Below are 16,522 nucleotides of genomic sequence, written 5' to 3'. Positions count from 1 at the left end.
CACATCAACATTTAGTTTACTGTCTGTGGAATATTCTTGTTTGTGTGCTGGTAATGACCAAGCACTTGGCTTCTGTCTGGGGAGAGCTGCCTTTCATTTTTTTATTTTTTTCAAACAGTTGTTATTTTTTATGGCACAATTTTAAATAATGAATGCAGGTTTCAGGAGCCTTGCTGCTATGCTGGTTGCCCATTAATGCAGGGCATGCTCACATTATTTGTGCTTAAAGTGGTGCCCATAGTACAAGCACATCAATTTGAAGGTCATTTTTATGAAATACAGTCAGTCTTAAGCTCTTGGTACTTCAAAACCTGATAGCATGTTTTTACCTTTCCAAAGCACTTGAAATCCACAGAATACAAGCATCAAGGCACATCTCCAGCATGGTCACACTGTGAAACAGAATTGCAAATCTTCTGGGACTCCATGTCCTTGTGAGCAACCCTCTGCCTTCCTCACTTCTGCTCTTCCCACCCTTTTTAGGCTCTTTCCCACTACTGCTGAATGCACCCTTGCCATGTCTGGGAACTGATTGCTGGGTACTCTCCTTTTCAGCAGCAGTGACAGCAGCAGGTGGCACAGGCATTGTTTCAGTTAGCCCTTATCATTCAACTCTCACTCTGGTTCGGTCAGAGGTTTGTCTTTGCATTTTTTTTTGTTTTGTTTTGTTTTTTTTTCCTTTACTGCAAAGGAAAAACACATGAGCACTTTTTTTGAGCCTGCAGAGGAGACATCCTTCATGTTGCATCAGTTTGCCTGCTGGAGAATGAAATACCCAATAGATCTGTCCTCGAGCACCATCTGATGGGGAAAGTCACACATTGACCGAGGACAACGTTTCTTGCTTTTTCAAGGAAACCGGATCTTCAGCAGTGACTGGGAAACTTGCCAAAGCCACATACAAATATTTTGTTTCCAGATGGACTCCCCAGTACACTCTGCAGTACAGACATTTTAGTGCATTTTGGATGAAGAAAGTTCAGTTTTAGGGACAGTGGGAAAATACAGTTCCATTCTGAATTAGGGTTTTAAGGATTTTCCCTTCAGCTCCTGAGATGCCTATAAACTGAAATAAGAAAGTAGGCATAACAAGGCCTAGAGGAGATAGACACCCTATTACCTTTTTTAGGCAGATACTTCAAAAAAACCCCAAGAATAATTTGCTGAAAGAGCTAAAATTTTAAGGGCTGTCCTACTTTGTACTAAAATATAATGCAAATTCCACTGAAACCAGTTCAACAAAAGAAAACCTTGCTGCATAACAATTTAAAAATTAGAGAATATCCTTCTGTACTAAAGCCGCATAGAAATCACATGGAAAAACAAAGTTAAATTTTTTGCCAAAATAACATGCCTGCTGTTATGAAGGGTATCTTGGGCGCTCTGGAAGCAAACACACTGCACCCTGCACCAACTTTTTCAAGAGCTGCCAAGTCCACCAATTCCAGACATCAGCTGACCCTCCAAGAAATGCTTTAGCTGGTCACCATTTCCATAATTGTCCCAAGTTCTGTCAACACCCCCCAGCCCCTGAAGAAAAGATGCAAGATTTTGAAACTGGATGCTGGAATGCTGTTTGTACCACAAGAGCCCTGGTCCAATAAAAATATCCTTGTTAATGTGCATAAATATGGCACCCTAATTGCCACAGGTTTTGTTTCAAACAGTAATTTTTTGCTGTGAAAGGGAAAAGAAATTTTAATTACATCAGCTTACTTCAATTTTCTTCTCTGAGATCTCCTGTTTATCAGATATTTGACAGAATGGACCGGTTTTTACTGTGCAGCCCATCTCAAAAATAGTTCCTTGGTGCTGAGATTTAAAATAATTAAAATTTTGAATTAATTTCTCTTTGTGCATTAAAACATAAGTTTTTCAAGACTTCCCTTTATAATAAGCTGCATATTCTTTAATTTCTAAAAGCAGTCTGACCTCCATTTACAATAATTTGATTCTCAAAGTTCAGGCTCCAGTATGCTCTTACAAGATTCATGATCAGTTCTTTGTGAATTAGTCTTCAATATTATAGCAATAACAGCACAGGCAGATCTTGGGTTTTCAAATGCCAAAGTGCCAGGCTGTAAAGGATCATTTACCCAAGGGCATCCTGCAACACCCACAACCAGATTGGCACTGGCAGCACCCACAGAGGTTCCCAGCAGCAGGAATGTAATGGCACTACAGAGAACCTGAAGTAATGAACAAGCCAGGTCACAAACTCTGCTACTCCTATTTTGTTGCTGCATTATCTCCTCAATAATCCACTTATCCTCAGAAGATGAGAAAGGTACTGACCTCTGTGATTGTGCTGCAGTCAATAAATGCAGAAGAAAGAGAATGACAAGAAATGGAAGTCTGAAGAAGTGATATATTGGGTTTGCATGGCAAGGTTTTGGTAGCAGGGGGATATAGTGGTGCAGTGAGGTGTGGCCTTAAAGTCAGGTGTCCGGCTGGCAGGAGGGCGGCCAACACCCAGCTGCAAATGTGTGAGCACCCCTCCGTGTCAGAAGGCTTCAGGCTGTGCTCACAGCGGACGGAATTGCTGCTGGCCGACGAGAGTAAAGAGTCCGGACACTCACTTGGGGACTTGTCAGATTTATTGTAGAACCCAACGTGTCAACCAAGGAGTGACAGACCCCAAGGTGTCGAATCTAACATAGCCGCCAGGAAGTGACCTCGAACAAAGGATGCAACAGGGTTATAAAGGGGGGAGGAATTCATGGGAGGGGTTTACAAGGAACCAATAGGGGAAGGCAAGGGAGTGAACTCAGGATAACGGGCATGAGAGAAAACCCAATAGAAACAATGTAAAGGAGGGGCCCCGGAGCCTCAGCCAATCAAGTCTCCCTAAGCACAGAAGATTCTGGCAAACTAGGAGGAGTGGGGAGTGATTGACTGGGCCCAGAGAGGAGAACAAATTCACATATAAGGAAACACAGGGGAGGGGGAAATTATATAACAGAGAGGATTGACATAAACTGTGGCAGGAGTAACCAAGGTAACCAAATGATAGATACAATGGTGGGAAAAACTGGTGAGGGCAGAACCATTACAGAAGATGGGGGGGACAATACAGAAAATAGGGGAGTAATTAAATAAACTAACAGAACACACTACAACATAGTGGTGGCTTCTCTGAGAAGCTGCCAGAACCTTTCCCTTTGTCTGACTGAGCCAATGCCAGCTGGCTCCAAGGTGGACCCAAAGCCAAGATAATCAGTGTTTGATAATACATTAAAAAAGGAAAAAAATAAGTTATTTTGTAGAAGCAGTTGTGGCCAGAGAAGAGAGGAGTGAGAGAAAAGACACCTGCTGCAGACACCAAGGTCAGTGCAGGAGGGAAGAAGGCCCTGGAGCAGATTCCCCTGCAGCCTGTGCTGAAGACTATGGTGAAGCAGCTGTGCTCCTGCAGCTTATGGAGGACTACGGGGAGCAGATGCCACCTGAAGCCTCTGGAGGATTGTATGTCACAGCAGGTGGATGCTCAAAGGAGGCTGTGACCCTGTGGGAAGCCTACAGAGGAGCAGGCTTCTGGCAGGACCTGTGGATCCATGGAGAGAGGAGCCCACAGTAGAGCAGGTTTGCTGGCAGGACTTGTGACTCCATGGGGAGCTCGCACTGGAGCAGCCCATTCCTGAAGGAGTGCACCCTGTGGTAAAGGGACCCACACTGGAGTGGTCAGTGAGGAGCTGTAGCCTGTGGGAAGGAGTCACACTGTAGAAGTCCATGGAGGACTATCTCTCCTGTGGGAGGGACACCACTCTGGAGCAGAGGAGGGACTCTTCTCTCTGAGCAGCACAAGAAACAACGTGAGATGAACTGACCATCTCACTCCTTGTCTCCCTGCACTGCAGCAGTGGGGGGAGGTAGAGCCTGGGAAGGAGGGAGGGGTGGCAGGAAGGTGTTTTTAAGATTTATTTTACTTCTCATTGTCCTGCTCTGATTTTGATTTGTAACAATTTCAATTATCTCCCCAAACTGAATCTATTTTTCACATTAATCAGTGAGTGATCTCTCCCTGTCCTTAACTCACTAGTCTTTTGTTTTATTTTCTCTCCTCTCCCTTGTCTGGTTCCAGAGGGGAGTGGCTTTGGTGGGTACCTGGTGTCCAGCCAGGGTCAAACCCCCCAGCTGATATGTTTATAAAGGATCTCTTCAAAAGTACACAGCCTACCCCAACAGGAGAAAAAAATCTTACCTTTGCTTCATCATTTAAAAGCAATAAAATCAATACTTATACACAGCCTCTTCAACATGAGCTGATCAAAATAGTCAAAAAAGTCACTTAACTTACCAAAGGGAAGGGCAAAGATCAAAAAAAACCCAAGCAACCAAACCAAAACCCAACCCTTCCTACAAGCCTAAGAAAACCAACCCAAAATAAAGTAACAGCAAGCAAGAGAAAAATCTTAATTTGCAGTGGTTTGCTGACAGAAACTGTTTTCCTTTAGTCCACATTCAGATCTGGTTTGTTAGTCTTCTACAGAAGATCCTACAACTGGATTCGAGAAACAGCTGAGTAATTCAGTAGTTTGCCCACTAGACTGGAGCCAAAATTAGCTGCAACTGCTCCTTCCTCAACTTAAAATGGGGAATCATATCTCTGTATCTGCAGGAATGTCACTGAATCTTCACTCCCTGACCTTGCATGGTTATGGCAACTAAGAGGCAACACAAGGGATGCAAATGTGGCCTCCAGGCACAAGGAACAGTAGCTTGAAGGACTTCATCTCAAAATCGCAGAGTTCTCCATTTTATTTTATTTCGTCTTTTTCATTCACTGCCAACCCACTTATTGGTTGAATCCTTGGTTCCTGTGCCCTTTGTGAGAAATGCAGACAGATTCAAATTATGTTGAATCCTTGGTTCCTGTGCCCTTTGTGAGAAATGCAGACAGATTCAAATTATTTTAACCACAGCTTGAGGAAAAAAAATAAAGCATCCACACTTCACATTGACTTGAACACTTCTATTTTGTGCTGTTGCTTCAGTAGAGGAAGATGGGAACAAAACCACAGTGACTTCATTTTATTTCTTAAAGTCCTTAAAGAAAAAAAAAAATATAGTGCAATTCTTCTGTACCTGTACAGAAAAGTTTCTGTGGCACTTCAGGAATAATTTTGGCCTACAAACAAAAAACTTCTGTCAAATGTGTTGCAATGAGTCCCCAAGACCACAGGCTTCCACAGATTTCTCAAATGTGAGGCTTCTATAACCTCCATTCAGTAGGATAGATATTAGGATAGATGTACACAGAAGTCAGATTAAATCAGTGCAGCAATTTAGAAGGGTAAATGTTATGTCATATAACCAACAAGTATTGGAAAAATTACAAAATCATTCATATATGAAGGTTTTTTTCAAATCTTTCCCTTAACCCCTTGCTAGAGATGCAAAACAGAATGCCCTTACTTACAGAATGGAGGTTTTAGGTAAACGAAAAAATAAGGAAATTAAAAGATGGAAAGAAACAAAATAAGAAATTTAGAGCAACAATGTTTTGGGCATCTACCAAGAATGGCAAGAGAAGATAAGAGACTTGAAAATGCCTCAAGTTCCTAGAGAGAAATGAAACATACATTACTGTAATAAAGAACTCTAAGGATATGTACTGAAATCACAGTAGGAATAAGACACTGATTATGTCAATTAATAAAATTAAAACAATTCAGAGTTCCATATATGAATTCCTATGGTGCTGCCACTGGAATCATGGAGGTTTCAGAAAATATTTGAATGCTAGTAGGCAGTGGAAAAGGTAAAGAAGAAAATGAAAATAAACACAAGCACCATCCATGACTGACCTGGAGCAGGAAGAGTGTTTGCACTGATGTGTTCAAGGGGTAACTGAATTGCATAAAACCCCTCCAAACAAGCACTTACATAGTTGACTTTGTACTTTCATCAATGTACATTCATTAATGTAATGAAGATCATAGAGAACACTATTGGAGCAAAATACATTTTTTCCATGTTTCATATGAAATACAAACAATGGTAACTTGCAAGTAATGAGCTTGAACAGTAAACAGCACAGGAGTGCTACAACTCTGTACAGCTCTGAGAGTAACCTCTTTTCAGTTAAGCCATGCACACAAATGAGGACTAAAGTGCTAACAAAACTGTATTTCTCTTGTCACTGAAATGTCACTTATGCCCTGAGATGAAAGAGGATGCATTAATCCAGATCCATGAACTACTGGTAGATGCTCACACCTTTAGTCATTTGAGAGAATTAAGAAGGACATTTATTCTTAAAGTGAAGGTAGAAAAATTGCACAGGAAATATAAATAAAGAAATTATGACAAAGTTCCTCAGTAGAAGTTATTACTAAACTGAAGCCACCAGTTCAAATTTCAATAAAACTTAAATTCAGCCTCAGTTTCAGTCTGAATGGCCTTGTACTATTCTAAGATTAGGTCTTCTAGTACATGAAGTTAGCATATACCCAATTCTGTTACTTGGGAAAGACCAGGAGTCAGCAGGGGTTGCAGGATTACTCCAAAGTGCCTAACCATAGTCTGGACAAAACATGCTACACAAAAATCACATAAGCAAACACCCTGTTATATAAGGTACTGTCATAACAGACAAAAGGAAAATAGACCACAAAATAAGAAATTAAGGCCAAACATATTGCAAATTCTCCTGATTAAATAACAAAAATTCACCTTTGATCCACCCTTTTTAAACGATCTTTCAATCTAAATACTGTTTCAAAAATGATCTACAAGCAGGATTTGTGCACTTCCTGACATTTTTTCCCCTCCAAAAAGGTTAAAAATGCATTTAAAAAATCACAGCCAGTACAATATAGCAACATGTGCCCCCTCTTAGAAATAGTGGTACCTGTTGGAATAACATCTGTCTAGACGGTTGTATCTGTTGGAATAATACCTGTCTAGACTTAAAATCCCTGCAGCAGAAATACATATATATACTTGCTTCCACAGGAACATAATGTGCTCTCCTTAAAAATCATGTAATTACTGTACAAGCCTGGCAGGTGAAGATACATCTGTGCAATCCAAAATTGTGACTACTGATTCTTTAACTTCACACTTCCATGACTACGGTATTTTTGTTTGTTTGCATTCATTATCACAATAGCAACTAATGCTAGTCCCACAGCTAAACTTGGAGGGCCACAAGGACTGAACTCCTGAGCAATTCCAGAAAGGAGTGGGGCAATAATACGTCCCACTGATGTCACTGACTGTCCCACACCCAGGAGTGTCCCGCTGGCCTCGTTCCCACCGACGGTCAGCTCCAGGTCAATGATACAGGTACGGCCAATAGTGGTGGAGAAGGCCAAGAAGGTGGAGGACAGAATGACCATCCATATGCTCGGTGCTGAGGCATACAGGAGAATCAGTGTGCAGGTAAAAGTGCTGGAGTGCAACAGAAGTCTGTAAGTGTTGTGCCCATAGAGTCTCGTTATTGGTCCGAGCAAACAACCAGCCAGGACTCCCAGCGCACTGCTATAGCTCATGAGGTATCCAGAAAACAAGGGTTTCACCCCAAATCTCTCCTCCAAGGCAAGAGTAAAATTACTATAATACAACAGTATAGCAACAGACATCAGGAACCGCACTAAAAATACATCCCACAAATTAGAGCATGCTATTCCTTTAATTTTCTTCAGCACTGTTGCAACTTGGATCCATGGAGACTGGAAAAAACTACTGTTTGTCATAGATCTACTAGTTGCTGATTTCAAGTGATGTTCATGATTTGATTTTGCTGAGAAACTGTTTGTTTCTTTGTCTTGGCAATGGTTCCTATTGCTAGTGTTTTCTTCACTCCAGGGTAACATCCAGACAAGACCTATACAGATGAAGAAATTAGTTGATTTCATTCAGTTGCATCAACTTTACATGGAAGATATTAGTTTGATTGTAACAATTAAAAAAATACTTCAACAGTACTTGCTCTTAAAAAATTTGCAAATATTAAGTCTAGTGTTATTCATAGTATTGGTTCAATTTTAAATGCAGTGAAAGCAAGAAAGGAAAGCACTGAAATGCCACACTCACACGATATAAACTAATCTAATGGCTAAAGCTAAAATTCTGATTTCTAGTCTCCATCTTTGGGCACATCAAAAACTCCCATTTGTGTCTGAATGTAAAGAGGACATAGGCAGAACAAAGGAAAAGCATCTGGGGGATAACTGTTTCAAAATTCCCACCCTTCCACATAAGTTAAAATTCAAACAGTATTATTGGCATACACAATGATTATGTCATAGATGATAAACACACTGTGCATTCAAGGTATTACAGATGGCTTAAAAGGACAAAATGAGGAATAAAGGGACCCAAGATGCAGGATGTGACATCAACTTACCACCATTCAGAAGGAAGATGGAGGCACAGATGAAGGCTGTTTGGTAAAAGCCACCTTTGAACTCTGCAAGGTAGCCACCAACAACAGGTCCCAGAATGAAGCCCACACCGGAGGCTGCATTGAAGCGCCCCATCACTAAAGGGCGATCCCTCTCCGAGACCAGGTCAGACAGCAGGGCTTTAGAGATGGACAGTGTGTGTTTGAAAATACCTGCAACAAAATACAAACAAATCAATAAACATGTATCTCTCGGTCCAAAAAACAGACAGACTCTATCTCAGGTCCAAATTTGTATGATTTGTATTTTTAAAATTCAATTAATCACAAATTCTTCAGTGCTGGACTAAGCAGCTTTGTGGGGTTTAGATGCCTGGTGGGTTAGGCCTCAACATTTCAAATTATTTTCAGGGAAAAAAAAAAAGAGAATGCTTCATTTGTAGAGACTTTTCAATACTAAGGTTCAGTTGGTGCTACTGGGTGGTGATGCTATGCAGCCATCCATACACCATGATTTCTTCTGTAGTAATTCTCAGCCTGAGACTACAGGGAATTGAAACTGCAAAATGCCAAGTGTTTACTCACCTACAAGGATTCTAGAAATAGCAAACAGGAACACTGTGGTGGAATTTCCAAGAAGGAAGTAACCCAGTGCACTGAGAAGAATACATGCAAGCAGGGAATACCGTCTTCCTACTATATCACTCCAGCAGCCCTTTCACAAAGCAGGAAAGAAAGATTAGCTTTCTATAACATTAAACTATGTGCAGTGATCAATCAATACTTCTACATTAAATTGAGAAAAGACATCAAAGGACTGTCAATGAAAGCCTAATAAGCTTATTACACAACATTCCTAAGTGCTCAAAATTTGGAAATCACAAGGAGAGCTCTGCCCTGCTGGCAGGCTACCTGCCAAAATTATAATTTCATTTAATGTTGTGTATACAGAATTTTTTTAATAAAAAAGTCACCCTTTTAAAAAGACAGTCCTGCAATAAACACCACAAAATATTACCAGTAGAAGCCTTCTGAAAATATTACCATAATCAGTCACAAATATTTGCTTGCATTACTCAGGCTGCTATGTATCAAGACACTTGTTGAACATCATAAAAGGAATGATCTTGGCTATGAAGAGTGTGTTATCTGAGCACAGACAGGTAAGAAGTAGTTTGCAGAGGGCAAACAGAAAACTTGCATTTATCATGCTTTTAATTCAGCTTTATTTCCAAGAGGAAATAGCTTTTTAAGAAAGTAGACAATGGTCTTGCACTTCCAAGAACATGCCACAAAATTACAGCAGGAAATTATCCCAGGTGTACTGCATAACAAACCCTGAACCAGTTCTTTTATGAGACACTCTCATAATCTGTTCTCTTCAACACTAGAAAACTAGTACCAAGGTAATATCAGGATATAAAAATCAATAGCTAATAGAAAACCAAACCAAACAAATATCAAAGATGCAATGATTAATTTAGACCATACAGTGAATTACAAGACACTGCTGCTCATAAAGCAGGGAAAGCAAACTAGATCACAGGCTATGAAAAACTGACTCATGAGACTGTTTTCTGGACAGGCTACTGCACTGCAGGAAACTGCTCTACTAGCACCAACACTAGAGCAGATAAACCTGTGCAACTGTGACCTGCTCAGTAATGTATCTGAGCCCAAATCTGTATTCTAGTTTTTTGTCTAAAAACTGTATTCTCTTTGGGCCTGAAAAACCTGGCAATTCCCCATAAAGAAAACTGCCATTTCTCATGCAAACTGAAAACTGGTTCCTCCAACCAAAATGCTTGTATGAACATTTTATGCATTTTCAAAATGACAAGTGTCATGGTTTGAGCCTGGCACAGAGCCAGTGCCCCCATGAAAATGCCTCACCCTGGTGTCTGCTGTGAGATGTGACCAGGAATAAGCAAAACAGGCTCCAACTTAAACATAAATAACACTTTATTACCTAAAACTACAGGAAAAAATAGGAAAGACTATAAGGAAAAGAAAGAAAAGAAAAAAAAAAAAATTGAAAACCTTACAAAAACCACTTTTCCTCCTCCCCACTCCCTGACTTTCCCAATCCAATACATTCTCTCAAAAATACCAACTGCCCAGCCCGGCACGACACTTTAGTATACTCAAACTGCAGTTCATGAAGAGGAAAAGGAGTCCTTCTTGTTCCATAGGCTTCTGGAAAACACACTCGGATGCTTCCTTGTCACTTCGGCACCGCCCGGAAAGTCCATTTGCCGCTTGTGACATGTTCCTTCCATGCTCAGTGCTCTCACCACCGAGACATGGACAGAGCTGCTTTTAGGGTGGTCTTTCAAGGATGCCTTGTCTCACTCCAAAAAGGCACAGTCTCTGCTTTTGGGACAACTGTCCCCCCCATATATTTCCAACCCCCTGGGGCCGGGGGGTCCTCACAAATGAACCCTCCTGGTTTTGAGGCACTGCCTCCCCCTAAATGCAGTCTGTGTCACAGGAACAACTGAGTCCATGGCTACAAGAAAAAGTCCAGCCAAAAGGCCACTCCAAATCATCTCTCCCCATCCAATCATCTCCACAATCTCCGGGCGAGGTCCTTATCTTATCTCATCTCTTATCTCCCTTCTTATTCAGCTTCGAGGAGGATTAGCATTTTTGCAAGGCCCCAATCATGCAAGAAAGGGTTAAAAGTTTTCAGTCTCTGTCTGTCGGTCCCGGAACGGCTCCCACGCATGCTGCCCACACGCTGCCGCTGCGGCCGGGCAGTCTTCCTCCCCCTTCTCGCTGGCTGCTCTCCTGGGGGGGAAGGGGGGGGGGTGGCTGGCTGCCCGATGTCTCTTGGGGCTCCCCCACCCTTCCATCCTCGAAGCCCCCTCAACACCATCTCTGTCCAGGCCCCAGGCCTTACCGCATGGCTGGCCCCTCCCCCGCCCAGCAGCAGCGGGCCGGGCGGGGGAGAGATCTGAACTCCTCGGCCGACGAGGTCCAAAGAGAAAGTGCCAGGGCAGTGCCCTGCTTTTAACCCCTGTGTATTCTCGGAGGTGTGTCCAAACCCCACTGGCTACACCAGGTGTCAGTATGAAACCCAAAACCTTCATTGGTTTGACCACAGCTTCCCAGAATTCCCACTCCTTCCGGGTCAAACCATGACAACAAGAAATGCTATTATTAACCCCACCCTTTTCTCCCCTACAATTCATAGAAATACCAATATGCTCTGGAATGTAGTGTTAGAACTCACCACAAATGTGCTGGTAAATAGCTGCATTATACCATAGAGAGATCCTAAAACAAACAAAATACCAGTGTTAAAAATTCTTTTTTTTTTTTAATGAAAACTGCACAAAATTTTAAATTGTGAAAAATGGGAAATCATTGGAATAGTTTACTAGAAGAATGGGAAGAGGGAGCAGGACAAACCAAGCGTGGAGTTTAGCACTTAATAAAGGAAATAGTTTCAGGGAATGACAAAATAAAAAAGAAAAAAATGCTGAAAAGTTGTAAAACTATATAAGGTAAAATGATGTTGCTTTGTATGGTGTATAAAACAATCTCAGCATTTATAACTGCTTTCTCAGAATCAGGAGAGAATTTCTCTACTGGATTGGACTTTCCACTTGGTGCTTAAGTCTACTACAAGGCACCACAGAAGCCCTGAAGAAAACTCAGACCCTACTTTCTCATTTTGGAGGCTAAGAGATTAGCAGCATTTAGTGACAGAAGAGAAGGAGTAAAGAGAAGCATAGAGAAACATCTGTTGGACTCTAATATATAAGAATACACCCCAAACCTATTTTTTTTCTAATGTTAAAAATCAAAGCAGATTGTTGAAATGAAAAAATATGTCTGACTAGTTTCTGCTTAAAATAATACTTTCAACTCAGCGCAGAAGCACAATTATTTCATACGAAGTGTTAAATAAGAATGCAAAATAATAAAACTGAGTAACAGCTCCCATGTCTGGGAATAAAGAAAATACTGTATCACTCCAAACCATAAACAATACCACAAAAGGTACTTTAAAGACACAAACCATACCTAAACACTAAATACTTTAAGAAAAAATTCCAAATCTTCAGAATTTATTTGTAAATACTCGTAAAAGTGAGTAAATATTTTGCCAAGACACTTGTAAGGATTCTAATCAAACTGGGAAAAGTCATGGACATTGGAAAGTTTTGGAGAACCAGCTGCAGAAGCACCATTTGCAAAGTGTAAATAACAATAAAACTACAAGCAACACCTCTGGCTCTCTAAATTGCTAAGCTGTGAATTCTTGGAGGCTGGAAAGTACTGTACAAATGCTACTGCAAGACTTCCTTGTTCTTTCCAGTTGCGCTCTTTCCCAAGCACGTGCTTTTGGCTACTGTCTGTGCACGAGTTTGGACAGGTCTCTGGGTCTAACACAGTAGGGCTGCCCTTAGAAGTTACACATGGAAATTGTCTTTATCTGTTATTATGCTATTAGCAAGGAAGAATTGTGTTCCAATGTCCAATTTACAGCAAGGCAAAATCCAGGCCTTATCTTACTCTTTCATAAATCAAGTACTGCAACTCACCTATGATTCCAGCAACTGTATGACTTGCTCCTAGAGATTTGATATGAAGATTCATTAAAGGAACCACCATGCTCACCCCGAATAAATCCTGAAAAGAAAGTAGGATATTTTTAGTAACTTTCACAAAGACAATAGCAACCTGGCTTAATAACAGTCATCATTAGAAAACTAAATTAAAAAAAAGTAAATTATCACCATATCAACACAAGGTCAAAAGAAAATTTTTCTTTTTTTTTCATATTTTATGTGTTTCACAAAACCCATAAACTGAAAGATAAAGGATTGCCTCACAGAGGAGTTAAACCTATGAAAACATCAATTTTCTTCCCCCACTCTAGATGCAATCCTTCTGAAGATATATATTTAAACATTAAATATTCCTTTAAATATATTAAACTTTACCTGTTTAACAAGAAAAGTACTTTGTACTAGCCCTTTAAATTCAAAGTGGTCTACTTTCAATCGCCTAAACATGCTTTTTTTTGTGCAAAGAACATATATTTTGAAAAACGGTACTTTCACCAAACTACAATGGGGAAGAAGCTACAATAGATCTAAACCTACTAACAGACTGCCTTTGTGTAGTGACAAGACAGAAACTTGAAAAAAAAAAAATAAAGGCAAAGTATAATTGAAAAACATTTTGTAAGAGGAGGGTAAAGGACACTGCCCATCCTGAGAAGTACAAGGATCTCCTACTTGTTCCTTTTGCTTTATTACTTTTTGTTAAGCTCACCACTTTGACCCAGCAGTTCTTTCAGTACTACTACAATCTGGCACAGCATCCAGTGTCCCTAGGAGATCTATTGGAGCACCATCACCTTTCATCACTGACTGCTTGAACTGAACTAGACTACCTCAAGGACTGATTAACTGTAACAATGTGAGTCACTAAGTGAATTCTCACAGTCTGTCATTAATTATTTTTTGATGGTTGAAATTGAGGCTTACAAGGTTAGAATCATTAAACACATTAGCATGGACAAACAGAGCACACCACTTACAAACATCCTCAGTAACACAATCTTAGCTGTCATATGTGAATCTGAAGAAAGGTTCAGTGACCTTGTCCAGGTCATCAATGGAGATATTAAGAAGTACAAGTCTCAGACTATACCCTGGCAGTACTGGACTGTGACATGCAGGTGGAGCAAGCCCCATCCTTTGATGAGTAGTTACATCTCATTCCACTGTCTAATTCCTTCTGTAGAGTGACAAATGTGCTGTATTTATTTGTCTGCCTACAGGAAGTCTGCATCACCACATCCTCTAAAAGGACACTCACTTGGTTGATTTTCTTGTGTGCTCCAGTTCAGTGTCAATAAGCTATTCAGGGCTGGAGAACCACAGCCTTTAAAAGTCAGTTAAAAGGAGCAGAGTTCGCTATAATATTTGCTCCAGGACATAAACCAGCTGGGTCTTTCTATCGCCCAACCTGAAAGTAGGTAAGACAGTTATCCTGACATTTCACAGTGCAAACTGATACTCATTTTGTACTCATTTTCCAAATCGTCGCTTTTAAATTTCAAATTAATTAAACGGCACTTTCCTGAGGCTCAGGAATCACTACAGAGTATGAACCTTTTAAAAAGTCTGTTCTTTCAACAGGAAACTTCTATTTTTCTTTTTGAGAGAAACATATTTTTAGGTTTTTGGGGGGGGTAAATTTACAGGAACCACGGGTATTTCAAGAACAGGAAGCAGCTCTGTTATAAGCACCAAGGCAAGACTCAGCTTTTCGGGTGCTACACTATTCCATGGCATTCACAGCATAAAAATCCGACCTTTGTGCCGAACTGCGTGGCTGTTTGCAGGGGTAAAAGATCCCAGCCGCTGCACACCACCAGCGCCACAAGCCCTGCCGTTCCCAAGGGGCTGCTGCAGCGCTGCACCCCGGCAGCCACGGCCTGCAGAGGAGCCGCTTCCCGCTCCCGGCCGCGGCCGCCCGCCGCAGGCCCCGGGGCCGCCGCTTACCAGGAATCCCACCGCGTAGAGGCACCGCACGAAGCGGGCGGACGCGGGCGGGCTCGCCGTGGCCGCCCGGCCGCCGCCACCCTCATCCTCCTCCTCTTCGTCCATGCGGGCGGCGGCGCAGGGCCTGCGCAGTGCCCGCAGCGCGGCGGAAACGAGAGGCGGCGGCGCCGGCACCGGCACCGGCGGGGGAGACTCTCGCTGTTGTTTCGTTTGGCGCGGTATCCTAAGTGTGTCCTCTTTCTCGGGAGAAGATGAGGACGAATAAGGCACCCTGCCGACCTCGGGAGCCGTCGGGATCCCTGCCTGCACCCTCCCACACACACCTCTGTAGCACTTTGCCCTTCCTGCCTCTTGCGTGTTTGTACGGGGAACATTTTGCAACCCGGCCCGTCGAGGCCTGAGGCTTTTGGGCGTTCAGGAGGAGCCCAGTGGAGCCAAGGGGCTCCAAATATGGAGAAACAAATATAGGGAAACAAATATGCCATAGGAGCATGGTGATGGATCCCCTGCACAGTTCTTGTGGTGGCTGTAGAAAAATGGCGTTTTGGCCCTTGCACCTCCGATCCTACCGACCCATATGGAAAGCGCCCGTGCCCCAGCGCTGCTGCTGTTCCTCGGCCATCTCTCGGGCTCAGCCCGGTGCCTGTATCAAGTGTTTCTGGCGCCAAAGTGTTTTCCTGCCTGGTTCGTGGCTTATCATGGTGGTACTGAGCCAAGGAGGAAGGGCATCCCTCTTCCTGCTTAGTACTTCACTGCTGTGCTGTGCTTTTGTTAAAAGTCAGGGATAACTGGAATTGTTGACGACTAGTTATGTTATGTTACAATGCATTTGTATCCAAACCAGTGAAACTTCATAAATCTCTCAGAAGCACTGGTGGAAAGGATTGTCACATGCAAAATGTGACCGCCCAGCTTTATGTTGGAGTCAGAGGTTCACTCTTTTATTTAGTTGCTTGGCCAGGGATCAGTAAAACTGCTGCAGTTTTAAATACTTTTAAAAATGCACAAGGGAACGGGAGATGCTTTTAATTATCAGTAAGAAGAAGCTTTTGTAAAATGTTGATGACTCTTACACTTTAAAAGTTAGCATGAGTTATTAAGTTTGAGGAAGATCATTCAATAACTGACAATAGCATAACTTCAATTCTCTTTTCATGTTTCCAGAAGAAATAAATATCACAAGGTTGAGGATCATTTACAGATTTAGGTCACAAAAAAGAAAAGGGGAGGGGAATGTGATTTTCCCATGATTATTAAAAATTAAGCTAAAAAAACCCTCAAAATACTAAAACTGTAAAGAATGACATATTTATATATATGGAGCTTATTTATAAGATACCAAGGCAAAACTTAGTTTCTGCATAGGGACAAAGATGTTATCAGAGTCCAGAAAATAATTACTCAGTTGTTTAATATCCCAGTGACTGTGATGTTTTCGTGTTGGCTTAACCAATATATCCTATTAATTTTTCTCTTTGAAGCCACTTTGAATAACAAATTCTCTCAGTGAGGTTTTTAAAATTCTAGATACAACACTAGTGGAGATCAGTTGCACACAATTTCTCTGAAATCGACAAAATGGTGACAAGATGCTGAAATATTGGAGCATCCTGGGAATTGCTGCTACATTGTCTGCTCAATATTGTGC

General features: G+C 41.6%; 1 protein-coding gene across 1 annotated transcript; it reads right to left on the bottom strand.

Annotated features, from left to right (window-relative positions):
- Positions 1-5,013: 5,013 nt before the first annotated feature.
- Positions 5,014-15,197, bottom strand: MFSD9 (major facilitator superfamily domain containing 9). Its single transcript, XM_064710395.1, has 6 exons — positions 14,875-15,197; positions 12,901-12,988; positions 11,583-11,626; positions 8,933-9,062; positions 8,351-8,560; positions 5,014-7,828 (listed from the first exon to the last, which is right to left on the bottom strand). Exons 1-6 carry the CDS (start codon positions 14,977-14,979, stop codon positions 7,041-7,043), a joined length of 1,365 nt encoding a protein of 454 aa, XP_064566465.1. The 5' UTR covers positions 14,980-15,197; the 3' UTR covers positions 5,014-7,040.
- Positions 15,198-16,522: the final 1,325 nt, after the last annotated feature.

This window comes from Zonotrichia leucophrys, chromosome 1 (assembly GCF_028769735.1).
Source record: "Zonotrichia leucophrys gambelii isolate GWCS_2022_RI chromosome 1, RI_Zleu_2.0, whole genome shotgun sequence".
Classification (NCBI taxonomy): Eukaryota; Metazoa; Chordata; class Aves; order Passeriformes; family Passerellidae; genus Zonotrichia; species Zonotrichia leucophrys.
This window is presented reverse-complemented; position numbering and strand designations above follow the sequence as displayed.

What these genes read in the sequence shown, in the direction of transcription:
- MFSD9 (XM_064710395.1), bottom strand. Translation starts at nt 14,979, where the DNA reads ATGGACGAAGAGGAGGAGGATGAGGGTGGCGGCGGCCGGGCGGCCACG. An exon ending in TCTACGCGGTGGGATTCCTG is followed by an intron (nt 12,989 to 14,874) that starts GTAAGCGGCGGC and finishes CTTTCTTTTCAG; the next exon opens with GATTTATTCGGGGTGAGCAT. An exon ending in TACAGTTGCTGGAATCATAG is followed by an intron (nt 11,627 to 12,900) that starts GTGAGTTGCAGT and finishes TGTTTGTTTTAG; the next exon opens with GATCTCTCTATGGTATAATG.